General features: G+C 43.3%; 1 protein-coding gene across 19 annotated transcripts in view; it reads left to right on the top strand.

Annotated features, from left to right (window-relative positions):
- Positions 1-16,379, top strand: part of KIAA1217 (KIAA1217 ortholog) — a 367,324-nt gene that overhangs the window by 253,879 nt on the left and 97,066 nt on the right. For 10 of the 19 annotated variants that reach the window (XM_053359230.1, XM_053359238.1, XM_053359232.1 and 7 more), the window contains one exon: positions 13,117-13,197. The exons of 8 other annotated variants lie outside the window; for them this stretch is intronic. In XM_053359230.1, the coding sequence (XP_053215205.1) occupies positions 13,117-13,197 (81 nt within the window). The remainder of the gene's footprint in view (positions 1-13,116; positions 13,198-16,379) is intronic. One more of the 19 variants, XM_053359242.1, reaches the window with a different exon arrangement.

Raw genomic sequence — 16,379 nt, 5'->3', positions numbered from 1 at the left:
GATGGATTGATATACGTTATTTCCCCAATATGTTCCTCCCCAATATGTTCCTATGTTTAAGTGCCAGAAAACCCTTGAGACATTCTTAACCAGAACACTTGAAAAGCCCAATTAAATTTCAGAGCAAACTGGCAGGGTCTCTTATATCTCTAGATTTCCTGCTTTTCAGAATGCCATGAAAAGGGGAAGCCGAAGGAATGTCTGCTGGAAGGGAGTTGCAAAGCTCCTAGGTGCTAACCAGGAAACGAAACACACAACCTTGTTTCCATGGAGACCTATCTGGGCTCTATGTGAGATAGAACTTTAAGGGTTTTGATGGCAGGCCTTTCTTTGTGGGGTGGGCGGGGGGCTTAAAAGGGAAGAGTGTTCCTTGAGATTTCTTGGTTCCAGACTGGTGGGCTTTCAAAATGCTCAAGTCTGCAGATGAACACCTTCATGCCAGTTTTATTTCTTTGTAGCTCTTGTACTTCCCACTCCACACACATCATACCCAAACGTCCCAGAGCAGAGAATACATACAATTTAAAACAAAATAATACACTGGGAAGAATATTACACTGACAATATAATTCACAATGGGAATCACAAAACAGTAAAACCACCCAGTAGTAGCATTAAAAATTGCGCACTCAGCTTGTGCTTCAGAAAATGAGGTTTAACTTATTTATTCTGGAAAAAAATAGCTAGGATTTACCCCACCTGCTCATAGTCTTTTAAATAAAATTCATGCTTTTAACCCATTGATGGAGAGCCCTTTGCAGCCCAACAATCACATTCCCTGTTTGGAAACCTTCCAAGGACCACCTCTGTCTTCAACTTTCCTTCCTTGGTGTCTTATGAGGAAGAAAAAGTGACAAGCATGTGCATGGTCTCTGCTAGTGCCAAATGCTGTTCTCTGCTTCTTCTGACTTTGGCCACAGTCACATCATACCATTAGAGCACGATAACAGCTATCACTTTAAACAGTCATGCCTTCCCCCAAAGAATTCTGGGAGCTGTAGTTTGTGAAGGTTGCCAAGAGTTGTTAAGGATACCCTTATTCTCCAGGCATTAATTGTGAAGCACCCTGAGAATCACAGCTCTGTGAGAACAGGAGCCTCCTTACAACTCTCAGCACCCTTAACAAACCACAGTGCCCAGAATTCTTTGGCGGAAGCCATGCCTTCTTAAAGTGGTTGTTGTTGTTTAGTCGTTTAGTCGTGTCCGACTCTTCGTGACCCCATGGACCAGAGCACGCCAGGCACTCCTGTCTTCCACTGCCTCCCACAGTTTGGTCAAACTCATGCTGGTAGCTTCGAGAAAACCGTCCAAGCATCTCGTCCTCTGTCGTCCCCTTCTCCTTGTGCCCTCCATCTTTCCCAACATCAGGGTCTTTTCCAGGGAGTCTTCTCTTCTCATGAGGTGGCCAAAGTATTAGAGCCTCAGCTTCAGGATCTGTCCTTCCAGTGAGCACTCAGGGCTGATTTCCTGAAGAATGGATACGTTTGATCTTCTTGCAGTCCATGGGACTCTCAAGAGTCTCCTCCAGCACCAGAATTCAAAAGCATCAATTGTTCAGCGATCAGCCTTCTTTATGGTCCAGCTCTCACTTCCATACATCACTACTAGGAAAACCATAGCTTTAACTATAGGGACCTTTGTTGGCAAGGTGATGTCTCTGCTTTTTAAGATGCTGTCTAGGTTTGTCTTAAAGTGGTAGCATAGTGCTTAAAATGTATCGTGTGAATGTATGTGGCCTTTCAGAGCTTTCTGCAGCCGCAGTTGGTTGGGTTCCATGCCGTCTGCCCAATTTCTAATGGAGAAGGGTAAACTGCCTCTGCTCTGATCCAGGCAGGTTCCTTGAGAGAACCAGCCTATAGGTCAAAATTTCCCTGCCCTTGAACCAAGGAAACTGGTATAACTGGATCTGTGCCTTTCATTGTTGATAAACAAAACACAGTCTCTTCATTGCTCAAACAATTAAAGGCCTTCCTTATTAGCTGTTTGTTTTTCTAAATCTTATATTGAGTGCCTCCCACATACTCCTTTTTTGTTTTTGCTGCTTCTCTGACAGCACCCAAACCAGCCAGAGTTACAGGATGTCTGGGGTCTGTGTTCCGGGTTTTCTTTTTCTAAAGTGAGCACAAAGTCTCAGTCTGTGTACTTGCAGAACAAATTCCAGTTTGTCTGCAAGAGAGAATGAAAACAAAGATTAGGAGCCAAAGCTGTGTGTGATGGGTGTACGTGCCCACACAGGAGCGTGTGGGATTTGGGTTGTGGATTGAATTTGAGTTCAAATTCGGTTTCTTGGTCTTTGGGGAATCCTGCTTTAGTTCTAGCCTTAAAAAGTAACGGTTAAATCTGCTATGATTAAATGGGCACAAGATGTTGGACATAACATTATGTTTGCTGACTGGGAACAGTTGTGGACCACAGGTATGAAATTTACGGCATGTAATGCCTTAAGAGAGAATATTATGAAAATGATATACAGGTGGTACATGACACCAGTCAAGCTTGCAAAAATCTATCATTTGCCCGATAACAAATGTTGGAAATGTAAAGAAACTGAAGGTACATTCTTTCACCTTTGGTGGACATGCCCAAAGATTAAGGCTTTCTGGGAGATGATCTATAATGAAATGAAAAAGGTATTTAAATATACCTTCCTGAAGAAACCAGAGGCCTTTCTCTTGGGCATGGTCAGCCAATTGGTGCCAAAGAAGGATAGAAACTTTTTTATGTATGCGACAACAGCAGCAAGGATACTGATTGCAAAGTATTGGAAGACACAAGAATTACCCACACTGGAAGAGTGGCAGACCAAGGTGATAGACTACATGGAATTGGCAGAAATGACCGGCAGAATCCGAGACCAGGGAGAAGAGTTGGTGGAAGAAGATTGGAAGAAATTTAAAGACTACCTGCAGAAATACTGTAAAATTAATGAATGTTAAAATGATGTTGGATTGGAAATAAGTGGTGTTGGCAAATAAGAGTAATAAGAATATGTAAATATGGACTGATAATGGATGAAAATATATTGTTATAATAGGCTATGATAAAAAGTTAAGATAAAGGAAAGAAGGCTAGGATTTGCTGAACCAATTATATAAATGGGAATACAAAAAAGGGGGGTGTGAGGAAGTCAAGAAAATAAGTAAATGAACCTACAAGCTTTGAAAAGTGGATTGGTTTTTAATTTTTTTTTTCTCGGTTTGTGTATGTATTTTCTATCTGTATTTTTTCTTAGTTTTTTTCTGTAATTTCTATTTTCTTTTTTCAACACTGTAATTTTTTGTTTGTAATTTTTCTTAGTTTATAAATCTATGTGTATTCTTTGAAAAAAAAACCTAATAAATATCTTATATATAAAAAAGTAATTTTTAAGTGTAGCATGCCTGCCCGCATAGTGTTGTTGTTGTGGGTTTTTTTAAAAACAGATGCTGTGTTGGATTGCTGGCAAAGACAAACAGGATCACAGTCCTGGCTCCCTGGGGAAACAACAAAGGCAGTGGGAGACCCCCTCCTTTGGCTCAAAATTGGCACAAAAACTGCTTTATGGAATCTGGTGGATATGGTTGTGGGAAAGGTCTGTGCAACCATGTGATGAGGAACTCAAGTGAATCAAAAACAGGAAGGTCTAGCAGCGTCCTAAAGTCTAACAGATTTATTGTTGCAGAAGCTTTTGTGGGCCTGGTTGTTGAACTCCAACTCCCATCGTTCCTGGCCAGCATGCCCAGTGGTTAGTGCTTATGGGAGTTGTAATCCAGCAACATTTTGAGAGGCCACATGTTTCTCACCCCTACTCTGTGGACTGGTTTTAACATAGCACTAAGCCATGGTTTAGCACGGGGGTGGCTAACCTGTGGATGTTGTACTCCAGTTATCTGGATGTTGTACTCCAGTTCCCATTTGACCCAGCTAGCATGGCCAATGGTCAGTGGTGATGGTAACTGGAGTCCAGCATTAGTTGGAGAAGGCCCCATCTCTCGTCTTGAGCCTCGTTCATCAGACAAATGAAGGGTATTCTCAGTTAACACCAGCAGAGGTGACCATCCCGTCATCTTCAGTCCTAGTATCTTATATTCAGCCACTTTGTACTGTTTAGTGGCTAATGATAGTCATTGATAGCCCTGCCCTCCATTAACTTGACTTTAAAATGTGATCAATCATCATTCCCACTCTGCTCAGTTCACCTCTTCCCAGGGAGATCAAAATGCAGAAGGGTTGTGTTGGAACGGCATATTTAGACTGTCCCAGGGCCCGTTTCAATTGCCCAGTCTTGTGATGCCTTGATGGAGAGTGAGTGGGGAGGCATTATTCACTTTTTATGACTGCCAAGAAGGATTCATGGCTATAGACATAGTGATAATCACTTTATATTTATATAGTGTCAGACATCCAGTGGGAATCCCAAGTCCCTATACAAACATCATACAAGCCTTGGATCATTAGGCCTCTGCTTTACAAACACCACGGGGTTTTCGATGCTTTAACCTCTAATAATGATTGCTCCCAGGTAGAAGATTCCTAAGCTGCAGCAACTTATTATAAATGGGAAACTCCCCTGTAATAATCCTAGCAAACCTCAGCATTTTGCTCTTTGCGACGGACCCTGGGGAGCATTCCAGAGTGCAGATGCTCCAGTTCTGAACTTCAGTGAGTGTTGTTTTAACACAAAGAGAGATTATTTATTGCCTAAGACTACTGTGAAAGAATTTCCCTGGAGGCTAAACCTGGTGTGCTCTCTGAATTTCTCTCTCTCTGTCTCTCGAGCTCCTATTTCTAAATAAAATATATATTACAACTGCTTGGAGAGAGAGAAAAACCAACAACCCAGTTTCCTCTAAAGAATAAATAAATGTATCTTAACAGCGCACATAATTTTTTCCAGTGGCTGAGCCAAGAAAATACATTTTGTTCCAGTATGGTTCTATGGTCCCTTCCTGAGCATCGCTCCAGTTGGATGTTTGGAGGAAGAACCTGCACCAAGTGCTATGTAGTCTTCCCACCCCCGTTGTCCATGGTGTGGTGAGGGTACTAGGACATGTACCCATTGTCATGAATTCATTGGCTCCCTCCATGTGTAAGCAATGAGTGGGGGGCAGTGCTGACACAGTCATTTACTGGTTGCACTGGTAGTGGTTCCAGGGATGCTGTGAGCATGCTTGCCATTTTTTTGTACCAGTTTTTGTTTTTGTTTTACTTCCTGGCTGTGTGGTTTTCAGATGTCCCTTCCTAGACTGAAGATGTGTGTGACTGCTGTACTGGCCTAGCAGTAGTAGCACAGTTCTGTATCCAGGACAGCTGTCTACCAGCTCCATCTGGTATGCAGGCTGAGACCCTACCTGCCCGCAGACTGTCTTGCCAGAGTGGTGCATGCTCTAGTTATCTCCCGCTTGGACTACTGCAATGCGCTCTACGTGGGGCTACCTTTGAAGCTGACCTGGAAACTACAACTAATCCAGAATGCGGCAGCTAGACTGGTGACTGGGAGCGACTGCCGAGACCACATAACACCGGTCTTGAAAGACCTACATTGGCTCCCAGTACATTTCCGAGAACAATTCAAAGTGTTGGTGTTGACCTTTAAAGCCCTAAACGGCCTTGGTCCAGTATACCTGAAGGAGCGTCTCCACCCCCATCACTCTGCCCAGACACTGAGATCCAGTGGCTAGGGCCTTCTGGAGGTTCCCTCACTGCAAGAAGCAAAGCTACAGGGAACCAGGCAGAGGGCCTTCTCGGAACGCCCTCCCATCAGATGTCAAAGAGATAAACAGATACCTGACATTTAGAAGGCATCTGAAGGCAGCCCTGTTTAGGGAAGTTTTTAATGTGTGACATGTATTTTTAATCTTTGTTGGAAGCCACCTAGAGTGGCTGGGGAAATTCAGCCAGATGGGCAGGGTACAAATAATAAATTGTTGTTGTTGTTGGCAGCAATGCGTCTGAGTACCAGTTGAAGGAAACCAGAGGGTGGGAGAGGGCTCTTGTGCCCGGGTCCTGCTTGTAGGCTGCCAAAACAGGACGTTGGACTCAATGGGCCATTGGCCTGATTCAGCAGGCTCTTCTTAAGTTCTCCACATATCTCTCTACTCTAGGCATAACTAGAGTAGGAATGCTCAGCCCGGATATCCTGGGGAAACCATCTGTCTTGATGAGAGCTGACAACATCAGTTTCTTTCCTTTTGCTTAAGTAACAAGAGACATGCATTCCAGGACACGAGGGTGTGGAGAGGGAAGCTTCAGATTTATACATTTTGTAGCAGCTTCTGTTAAGGTATAGAATTTCCACCCGAGGCAAGTGGAACAGACCGAGACAAAAGCTAAGCAGTTGTTGTGAAACATGAAGGAATGGCTATAATGCATTTGCGTTGTTATGCAACAAAAGTTCCTCAGAAATTTGGGTCAAGGAAGCAGGACTGCAGGAATGCTAGCCGTTCTGCATTATGAACCAAAGGGACAATTGCTTCTGTTCTTGCCCCACTGTTTTCTCATGGATTCAGTAGTTTTGCTGCCTAGTCAGCACTTTGCACAATAAATGCGTGTTTGTTTCCCGCTGTTGCCCCTGCTGTCTGCACATCTTCCCCGAAGCAATCCTCTTGTTGCTCAGATGTCACAAATCTTGGCACACTATTTGGTACTTGCAGGAATGTGGTGCTTTTTGCAAAGTAGTTATTGTAATCTGTGTGACTTTGGACTCGGGTATCTGAAGGAATGCCTGCTGCCATGGGAGCCTGCCCAGCAATTGTATTCATCGTCAGAGACCCTTCCCAAGGCACCTCTGCCATAAGAGGCTTGGCTAATAATAACTTTGGAGAGGGCCTTTTTGGTGGTGGTGCCCCAGTTTTGGAACAATCTCTCCCCAAGGATGCTTGCCTAGAAGCTGAGTGGTAAGCAGAAAACCACTCAGACATATGCTTTCTAGGCATGGGCCAAGCAGAAGTGGGGACGAGCCCTAAATTGGGGTCATAATGAGGGCAAAGGGTTAAGACTACCCCCTCCCTCCCTTACACACACACACACACACACACACACACACACACACACACACCCAAATCCTGGCCGCCCTCTTCCTTTTGGCAGATTGTGTTTTTTATAAAGCCTGTACTTAATGGTACAGATACAGTATGTGGACACATCATCTGGTTTGACCCAGAGGCTGCAGTTCTACAGTCTTACTTGGCAGCAAATGCCACTGAAAACTATTTATTCCAGATCAGGAATGAGGAACCTGGTGCCCTCCGGGGTTGCTGGACTCCTGGCAGCCCCAGGCAGTCGGGGACTATGGGGTTTGTAGTCCAGCAATACCTAGGGAGCTGCAGGTTCCCCACCTCTGTTCCAGAATGATGCCGTGAGTGTATATGGCAGTAACCAGGAATAGGGGATTTCAGAAATGTGGTCTCTTATGCTAACAAACACTTGGATTCAGGCTTATTTCCATTCTGAAGGTGAAAGGGAGATAAAATAAGAGACAACAAAGAAGTGGAATAATTGGGTATCCTTAGAAGTAATATTTTCAAGTGTAAGAACTTGTGGATTCTTTGGTACCACATATTTAAAGCAAAGCACACTGGCACAGGACTTGGAAGCTTTGTAAGTTGAAAATGATTTCATATGCTGCAGATTCTTTTAGCTTTTAAAACCCAGACTTGGCTGCTGAACAATTATGTCATCAGCTCCTCGAATCCAAGTCTACTCCTACATCCCAGCTTTCTAAGCCCAGTACAGCCAGAAGCATGCATGTATTTCGGCTAAATGAGATGCACGTGAACAGATATTTCTTGTAAACTAACTGGGGCTCGATTGAATTAGCATTTTGTTTGTTGTTCAGAACTTTCCTAATCTGCACCCCTAACGTATCTACCCAAATACAGTGGTACCTTGGGTTACAGACGCTTCAGGTTACAGTCTCCGCTAACCCAGAAATAGTACCTCGGGTTAAGAACTTTGCTTCAGGATGAGAACAGAAATCGTGCTCCGGCAGTGTGGTGGCAGCAGGAGTCCCCATTAGCTAAAGTGGTGTCTCAGGTTAAGAACAGTTTCAGGTTAAGAACGGACCTCCGGAACTAATTAAGTACGTAACCAGAGGTACCACTGTGCATTTCAGTGGGTTGGATCCAGGCTGTGCATGTTTACTCAGAGTTTCCTGTCCAAGTTAAGCCTTGCTTGAGCAGCAAAGGCCTTACCCTGTGGTCCTGAATCCTTTGGTTGGCCTTTGGTTCTCCTGACCCTTAGGCTTTGTCGACAGCTCCTGGTTCCAACTGCAGCACAGACTGCTGCCCGCAGCCCAGCCTTGGCAAATTCATGTAAAATAGAATCTATTTGTGGATGGCAAGATAGGACAGCTTTCAGACTTGGCCTTTGTCTCTTCTCTGTCAGAAGCCAGTGGGAATTGCTAAACCAGTGTGGCAAACTGGACTTGGACTGAGGAGATCTGGGTTCATTTCTCGTATACCACGTAGCCTCCTTGACTAATCAGGATCTTGTGTGATGAAGCTTTTTCTTCAACTAAAAAAGATTGACTAATTTCTCAGAGATAGCTAGCCAGGGTGTATGAGCAAATTCCTGTCTGACTCTTATATAGTCTAGGCAAGTATATACTGGTGCATGCTGAACAAAGCCATTTGTTAACTCGCGTGTCACTGTTGGAACTGATGAGCAGATGACAGGTACTTATTGGAAGAAGAGAGGAATGCCATGAAAGCCTTTTTAATAATAAGGTAGATATATAAACCTTGTCATTTGGATGATTTGGTACCAAATAGCTGGGCTCCCCCACCCCCACAGGCTACAGAAGAGGTTTTGCTATGCTATCAAGCTTGCAATGTGCTGTCAACTTTGATTCTTAAATAGTGCCAGAGAAAGCTCAGGCTTAAGAGTGTATCTTTCTCACTATGTGTGTGTATTTAGCAAGTCCTCTCCCTCTCCCTTGCAAAGGGTCTGAACATACTAACTAGTCTTTTTCTGTGCCTAATAATAATAATAATTTATTATTTATACCCCACCCATCTGGCCAGCCACTCTGGGCGGCTTCCAACAAAACACTAAAATACAATAACCTATTAAACATTAAAAGCTTCCCTAAACAGGGCTGCCTTCAGATGTCTTCTAAAAGTTTGGTAGTTATTTTTCTCTTTGACCTCTGGTGGGAGGGTGTTCCACAGGGTGGGTGCCACTACCGAGAAGGCCCTCTGCCTGGTCCCCTGTAACTTGGCTTCTTGCAGCGAGGGAACCCCCAGAAGGCCCTTGGCGCTGGACCTCAGTGAAGGGAGGAAAGCTGCTGGCAAAGTGTCGTGGGTCCCTCCCTCGCCCAGGAAGCAGCCTGCCATGGGTGGCTTGCTCCACCCCCTATGGGCGGCTTGCCCCTTGGGATGCTCTCCCTGCCCCATGGCTTCCACCCCTGGGGCATGTGTGCCACTCCGGGTGCCAGAGCAGCTAGCTCTGCCTCTGGTTGGCTAGATGATCCTCAGAGTCCCTTCCAACTCTGTGATTCTATAAGATAGATCAAAACTTTCTTCCCTGTGTAAGTCATTTGAGTTACTATCTGAAGCATTTTCCTTGGGTTTAATTGGATGTAATGATTTTGAACTTGGGGGGGAAAACCTTTCATTTTCGTTTAGCTGACACATGGGAAGGTTGCAGTGAGGTCTAACAACAGAGCAACCTTTTTTGGGAGAACTTAGATGGGATAGTAGAGTCCCACTCCATCCCCCAATTTCAGCTAACACTCAAAATTGCAGTTGTGTGCTGTAGAGTGTTACTTACAGAACTGGTGTATCTTTTGATTAACCAGGTCACTTTAAGAAAGTAAAGCTAGGAGGGAAATAACAGATCCAAATACAAGGGACATTGCTGAATTTTGAAAACAGCTTTTATTCTTTTCCACCCCATACCTCATTTTCAATATATTATCCCTATTAAATAGCGATCTTCATTTCTTTACAGCTTATCTCTGTGTGTTTCTTATTTCCAGTAAGTCATAATCGGCTTATGAGCAATGGAATAATTTCCCCAGCAATATCAGGAAGGAGAAGGACAATGATTTTGGGGAGAGAATCAACAAAAAGTACCGACAGTGGGTGGGAAAAGCAAGAAACCATTGTTTTTGCATAACTTTGTCTTCTTAATAATGAAGTGGTGGGGACAGAAAATGATGGGCAAATCTTTGGAGTTGCAAGAGTAATTTTCCAAACATGCCCTTCAAACAGCTTGATGAAAGATCCAAATAATAATAATAATAATCCATATGTAGGTGGTAAAAAGGGGCCTCCCTGCCCCCCCAGCACTTCTGTTGCTAACCAGCATTTTATATTAGCAAGCTGGAACTCAAGCATGTGTGTACTTCGAGAGATGCAGAAGCCAGGTCATGAATAGCTTTTGGAAATATGTAGCCTTAGGAGTGTGAGTTTAAATGTTTCCCCAAATTTCCTTCCGCCTTGTTCTTACTATTGGCACGCCAGGCCTATGAGACTTGGCTGCTATCTCTCTGCTTATTTGCAAATATTCTTCTTTGCTTCTTTCCACTTGATTGCAACTGCTGAATGCTTGTCTCATTCGATGCCTGCTCTTCATCTAGGCTTCCAGCCTCAATGTGATGTGATGGCTGAAATGGTTGTGTGGCTTTTAATATGCAGCTGCTGAATTTAGCTCTGACCCCCATGTTTCAGCAGAATTGCCATTCCTCAAAGTTTCCACACCCAAAGCAAGCTCTATCAGGAAATCTCTCTTCCCTGCCCCCCCCCCCGGCAACATAGCTCAATAAAATCCTCATCTGCAGGAAATATGCATTTGATCCAATTTCCTTCCTAAGCCCTTTCAGAGTCCAGGTCCTTCCTAGTTAAATACCGGTATCTGCATATTTAGATCCTGCAATTGTTTTCATTAGGTCTCACTTCCATCTCTTAATTCTTGGATGACAATCAACATTATGATTTTCTCTGTAATGCATCTGGGAATTAGGTGCTTAATCTTATTATTATTATTAGGACTGCAAGCTTGAACTGGTTTAATAACTGGATTAGTCAATGAAAGCTTTATTCTGTGGGTCAGAGTTACACTAGAGGGGCTGTTTTGATTCTGTTGGGTTACTGAACTTATTACTATAAAATCGAATACAGTAGTATCTTACACCTCAGAAATGCACCTATTTTGAGTATTAGGTAATATGCAGATTTATTTAAATATAATTTATTGGTTTGCTGGTAAATTTGGGGAAATCAGTTTGCCTAACCAAGTACAAACTGGTTAATAGCCTTAGGCTGCATTCCTAAACACACTTGCCTGGAATTGAGTTCCATTGAACACAATGGGATTTACTTCTGAGTACGCATGCATGGGATTGCTCTGTGATGTTGAGTGCTAGACTCTTAATACCATGCAATAAACCATCTCTAAAAAGACCTTGCTGTTGGTTGGATCAGAGCAAAGATCCAGCTAAGTCCAGCATCCTGTTCACAAGGTGGCCAGCCAGTTCCCTGTGCAATAGTCCTTTTCCTACCATTAGGCGGCGTGAAGTGACCACCTCAGGCAGCACATACTGAAGGGCAGAGATCAGCTGCAAGGCATTGCACTGAGCTCTGTGTCCCACGCAACCTGCCTTGCATGCCCTATGTGAGCCTGCTCTCTCTGCACAGTCCCATTGCCAGGACTGGATTGATCTCTGACCCACTCAGCTTCCGTACCTGGAATGTGATGTGGGGCACATGTTCCTGTAGTGGGTTGAGCCACTTCAGTGAAACTGTTTTGGAGGGGCGAGACCAGGGGGCTGCTCTTTTGAAATGCCTCACTTTTGCTTCCTGTGTGTGTTTACACATCGTGACTATCCAAAGCTGATAGAATATGTGTACCTGTATAATGCTGAACTAAAGGGACACGGGTGGCGCTGTGGGTTAAACCACAGAGCCTAGGACTTGCCGATAAGAAGGTCGGCGGTTCGGATCCCCGCAATGGGGTGGGCTCCCATGGCTCGGTCCCTGCTCCTGCCAACCTAGCAGTTCAAAAGTACGTCTAAGTGCAAGTAGATAAATAGGTACCGCTCTGGCGGGAAGGTAAACGGCGTTTCCGTGCGCTGCTCTGGTTCGCCAGAAATGGCTTAGTCATGCTGGCCACATGTCCCGGAAGCTGTACGCCGGCTCCCTCGGCCAATAAAGCGAGATGAGCACCACAACCCCAGAGTCGGTCACGACTGGACCTAATGGTCAGGGGTCCCTTTACATTTATAATGCTGAACTGTTTCTATATCAACGGAAGCTGGATTACTGCTCTTTAAGCAACAAGCCTTTCTTGTGCTTTTTTTCCTTTAATGGGTCCAGTTCCTGCCAATATTAACTCCTTACTGAATGAATCCCCCTTGCCAAATTTAATGAGCAAATTGGGGAGGTAGGGGGAAAGGAAGCTGGATGACAGGGGATAAAATGTTGAGAAGTTTCAGTATGGAGCCTGGCAGAAATGCTGGAGAGAAAAGGTGAAGGATATTCAGATGTATGATCTGGAAGATAACTTATCCATTATACATCACGTAGATGTATAACATTGGGGACTTTCTCCTGCAAGTCCCAAAGATCTCAGAAGCCCACTCTTCGTGAAGCAGGGCTTTCAGTGTGGTTGCCCCTATTCTGTGGAATAGCATTGCTGTTGAGATTTGGCAGGTGCCCATGGCCTGCACTTTCTGGAAACAACTGAAGAAGTCTTTTCTTTTCGTTTTCCTGACAGGCTTTCCCAGACTGATAAATGGGTCTTTACCATGAGTGTCCTCTTGTTAGGATTTTAGTCTTGTTTTCAACATATTTGTTGCATTTGTGTTTTTAAATTGTGTTTTAATTAGTTTACACATAAATTGTCTTGAGACAGTGGATTAATAAATTGTTGTAATAATAATAATGACAATAAGGATAAGTGTGCAAGCAGCTACAATTCCCAACTTGAAACCTTGAAGTACTGCCTGCTATTTAATTCTTTTCTTCATACTTTTTATGCTTTGTTCAGTCCTATTCTTTTCCAGTCCGCTGCTGTTTTACTGCTGTACATTTCCATTTTATGTTTGTACTCCATCTTTTTGTTTTGTTTATTTTAATTTTTTTCTCTTCTCCCTCCCCCCTTCTTTTTCCTCTCTCTCTCTTTTCTGATTCACAGGCTTTGCAGTGCATGTTGGTCTCCCTCCATTCAGAACTTGACATTCAAAGGTACTTGATGAAAATTGAATCCTCTCAGAGAGTTAGTACTGCACTTTTCTTTTTTCTGCATTCTGCCTTGGATTGAACTTGCTGTTTTTTTGCTTTGTCTTCCACTCACTGTGTGAAGCTTGCCATCCCAAAGAGTGAAATTGTCCCTGGTTAAATCTGGCCCTTTACCTTTACCTAAATCTGGCCCTGCATGTCTTTTTTTCCTGCCTAGATGTGGATTGGGTAGCAAAATGCATGGACACCCATTTCTAACATTAGTTCTGAAGTGACAAATTTCTGTATGACAAAGTCTCTGCATATCAGAAGCATATCGGAAGAGGCATGGAGAAGATGGATCAGCTTCTGCAGCCTTTTGAGAACCACATAATTTCTAGTAACATGATCATATTGCACTGGGACTATATTTTTATTGTATTTCCTGTTTCAAATGTAGCAATTTCATATATTCTCTTGTGTCATATGTATCGGCCTGCACTCGTTTGTTGCTATGCAGGAAAGTTGCCTAAAGCTGTTGCATTTATATGGTAAGGTCTTTACAGCTTCTTTCAAACATAGGTTTCCTCTGTGCCTAAAAGGCATTTTCATCTCCCTGTGTTTTTCAAATTCTATAACAGCACTTCAATTAGAAAAATCTTATATGTCACAGTAAGCAATTATAATTTTTCAAGGAAAGGTCTGTACTTGAGTAGCTCTACTACACCCATTAGCTTTTGTAAAGAAATGTCACAAACACATTCTTCTTTCCCCTTGCATTCATTTCGGATGCCCATTGGATATTTATGTTCAAGAGACAATGGGAGTGTAATTTGCTCCTTGGATCAGAACAAATTGTCTCAAGGCTCACGTAATAATGTCTTTTAGCATCTATTTATTCTGTTTTTCTTGTTGCTGTGACTTCAGGAAGTTATTGGGGATATTTTGGGCTTGAACCAGTATATTAAGTTTTATTTTATTTTCATTTCAGCATTACAAAATGCCAGTGGCTGGCAGAATCCTCCTGCCCCTAGATGAAATGCAGACAGCTCTAATAATAAGGACTGTGGCAGTGATAATGGGGGACATGACTTCTAGCTTAAACCTGTTGCAAGATGTAACAATAGTTTGGAGAATGGGGAACAAACAGTATTCCTGATGGACCTGACAAGCTTTGAAAAACTAAAAAGGCTTCTGTCAGGTACAAGAATGTGAGGGCCCTGGGACGCCTTACAGTGAAATTGTTTTGATAAGAGCTATCCTCTGGAAGATAAAACTCAGGTTTATGTACCTTTCTGCAGCTGACAGGCAATTGCCCACCACAACTGTTTTGTCTCTCAGTAGTTCAGTCTGTAGTGAAACATTTGAGGTTCCACTTCTTCAGTTATTGTACTATTCCTCCTCATATTGTGCTTCAGGCAAGGCTGGTGCATCTGGGACCCCCTCATCTTTTCAAAGGCCCAGTTTCCATGTCATGGCCAGATCATAAAATAGGCTTAGGGGACATACTGCAGGCTTATATGCCTCCCCCTTTCTACTTCCCTCACACATTTCAATTATCTTCTCTACTGCCTTGTTCTCAGAAACCATAATTTGCAGCAACTTCTGAATCAGGCAATGTGTGCTGATCAGTAACTGTAGTCAGCCTTGGAATCAGAAGCCCACTTCCAACCATAGTCTCTTATTCTGATTGTGAGAGGTAAACTATAGTTTGCAATAACAACAGAATGCCCAGTGTGGACATTGAGGCAAATTATGGTCACCAAGAATAGTTACCAATAACCAACATTTGCCTGATTAAGATCCCATAGTAACCTTGAAAAGGGAAGGAATTAGGATGTGGTGATGCACACAATCCTATAGCAGGCACCTTGCAGCCAAATTTGGTTGGGGGCGAAAAATAAATCCAAACTAGATCTATCAGATTGGTACAAACATCCTTTTCCTTTTAGTCTCCTCAAAAGAATGGAGTTAATTTTTACTAGCAGCTGAAAACGTGAACTATCTTAGGAAGCTTCTACACAATTAAAAAAGGGAGCAGGAACAAGTGACCTACATATTTCATGTTAATTTCTTTACAGTCCTCAGAAGAGAGCATATTTTTGGCTGATCATATCAGCAGGAAGCAATGCGGCTGATCAACATTAGAGGGAAGTAGTCAAGGTTGCTTGGAAATTCTGCAGATTTCATTTAAAAAAAAAATTCCTTCCCTAAGAATGCAAACCACATAGTCACTGATCCAGCTAAAATCACTCAGGCTGCAATCTGCTGAATACTAACTTGAGAGTGAACCCCACTAATAAGGGTGGGGCTTGCCCCTGAATATACATTCATAGGATCACACTGCATGGCCCATTAAAACCAGCAGGGCAAGTTATGCTATTACAGTGGTACCTCGGGTTATAGACGCTTCAAGTTACATATGCTTCAGGTTACAGACTCCCCTAACCCAGAAATAGTACCTCAGGTTAAGAACTTTGCTTCAGGATGAGAACAGAAATCGTGCTCTGGCGGTGCAGTGGCAGCGGGAGGCCCCATTAGCTAAAGTGGTACCTCAGGTTAAGAACAGTTTCAGGTTAAGAATGGACCTCCAGAATGAATTAAGTTCTTAACCCGAGGTACCGCTGTACTAATTTAAGACTAATTTAACCCCCGTGCCTTTTAATGGGATTTTGGCTGCAATTCTATGCAAGCTGATTATTTAGGGAGAAATTCTGTTGGAATATCAGAGTTAGAGAAACTCGCCAACTCTTGAAAATCCAAAAAGATGGAGACTGCTCCACTGTAACCTCAAAGCTCCCATGCTGTAGCTGATTGCTTCTGAGTCCATAATAAAAGATACAATAGAAGAATTGTGGAAACTGCTTGCAGCCTAATTAGATTTTTGCATGAAGAACAGATTAATAAGCATATTGTTGCACACTACCCCTATCTTTGAGCAGTGCAAGATTCTGGGGGTTCCAGGTGCTTATCCAGGGCTCAATTTTCCTTTTGGGAATGAGGCACAGCAGAGACTGTGGTGTCTTTATGATATAAGGTTTCTTTACACATATATCCAACCTGAGTCTTTGATGGAGGGGCTCACAGCATCAACACCAAAAGAGGGTCTTGCTTCTCCCATAGCCACAGCCTTGGATTCTAGCAGAAATCAGGCCTGGCACTCTCTCTGCCTTTCCATCCTGCCACTGTTGCATCCAGATTCTAGCTCACATCACTCAACTCTCCCTTTTGTCTTCCTAA

Source organism: Podarcis raffonei, chromosome 12, assembly GCF_027172205.1.
Source record: "Podarcis raffonei isolate rPodRaf1 chromosome 12, rPodRaf1.pri, whole genome shotgun sequence".
Lineage (NCBI taxonomy): Eukaryota > Metazoa > Chordata > Lepidosauria > Squamata > Lacertidae > Podarcis > Podarcis raffonei.
The sequence above is the reverse complement of the archived record's forward strand: the minus strand, read 5'-3'. Positions and strand labels throughout refer to the sequence as shown.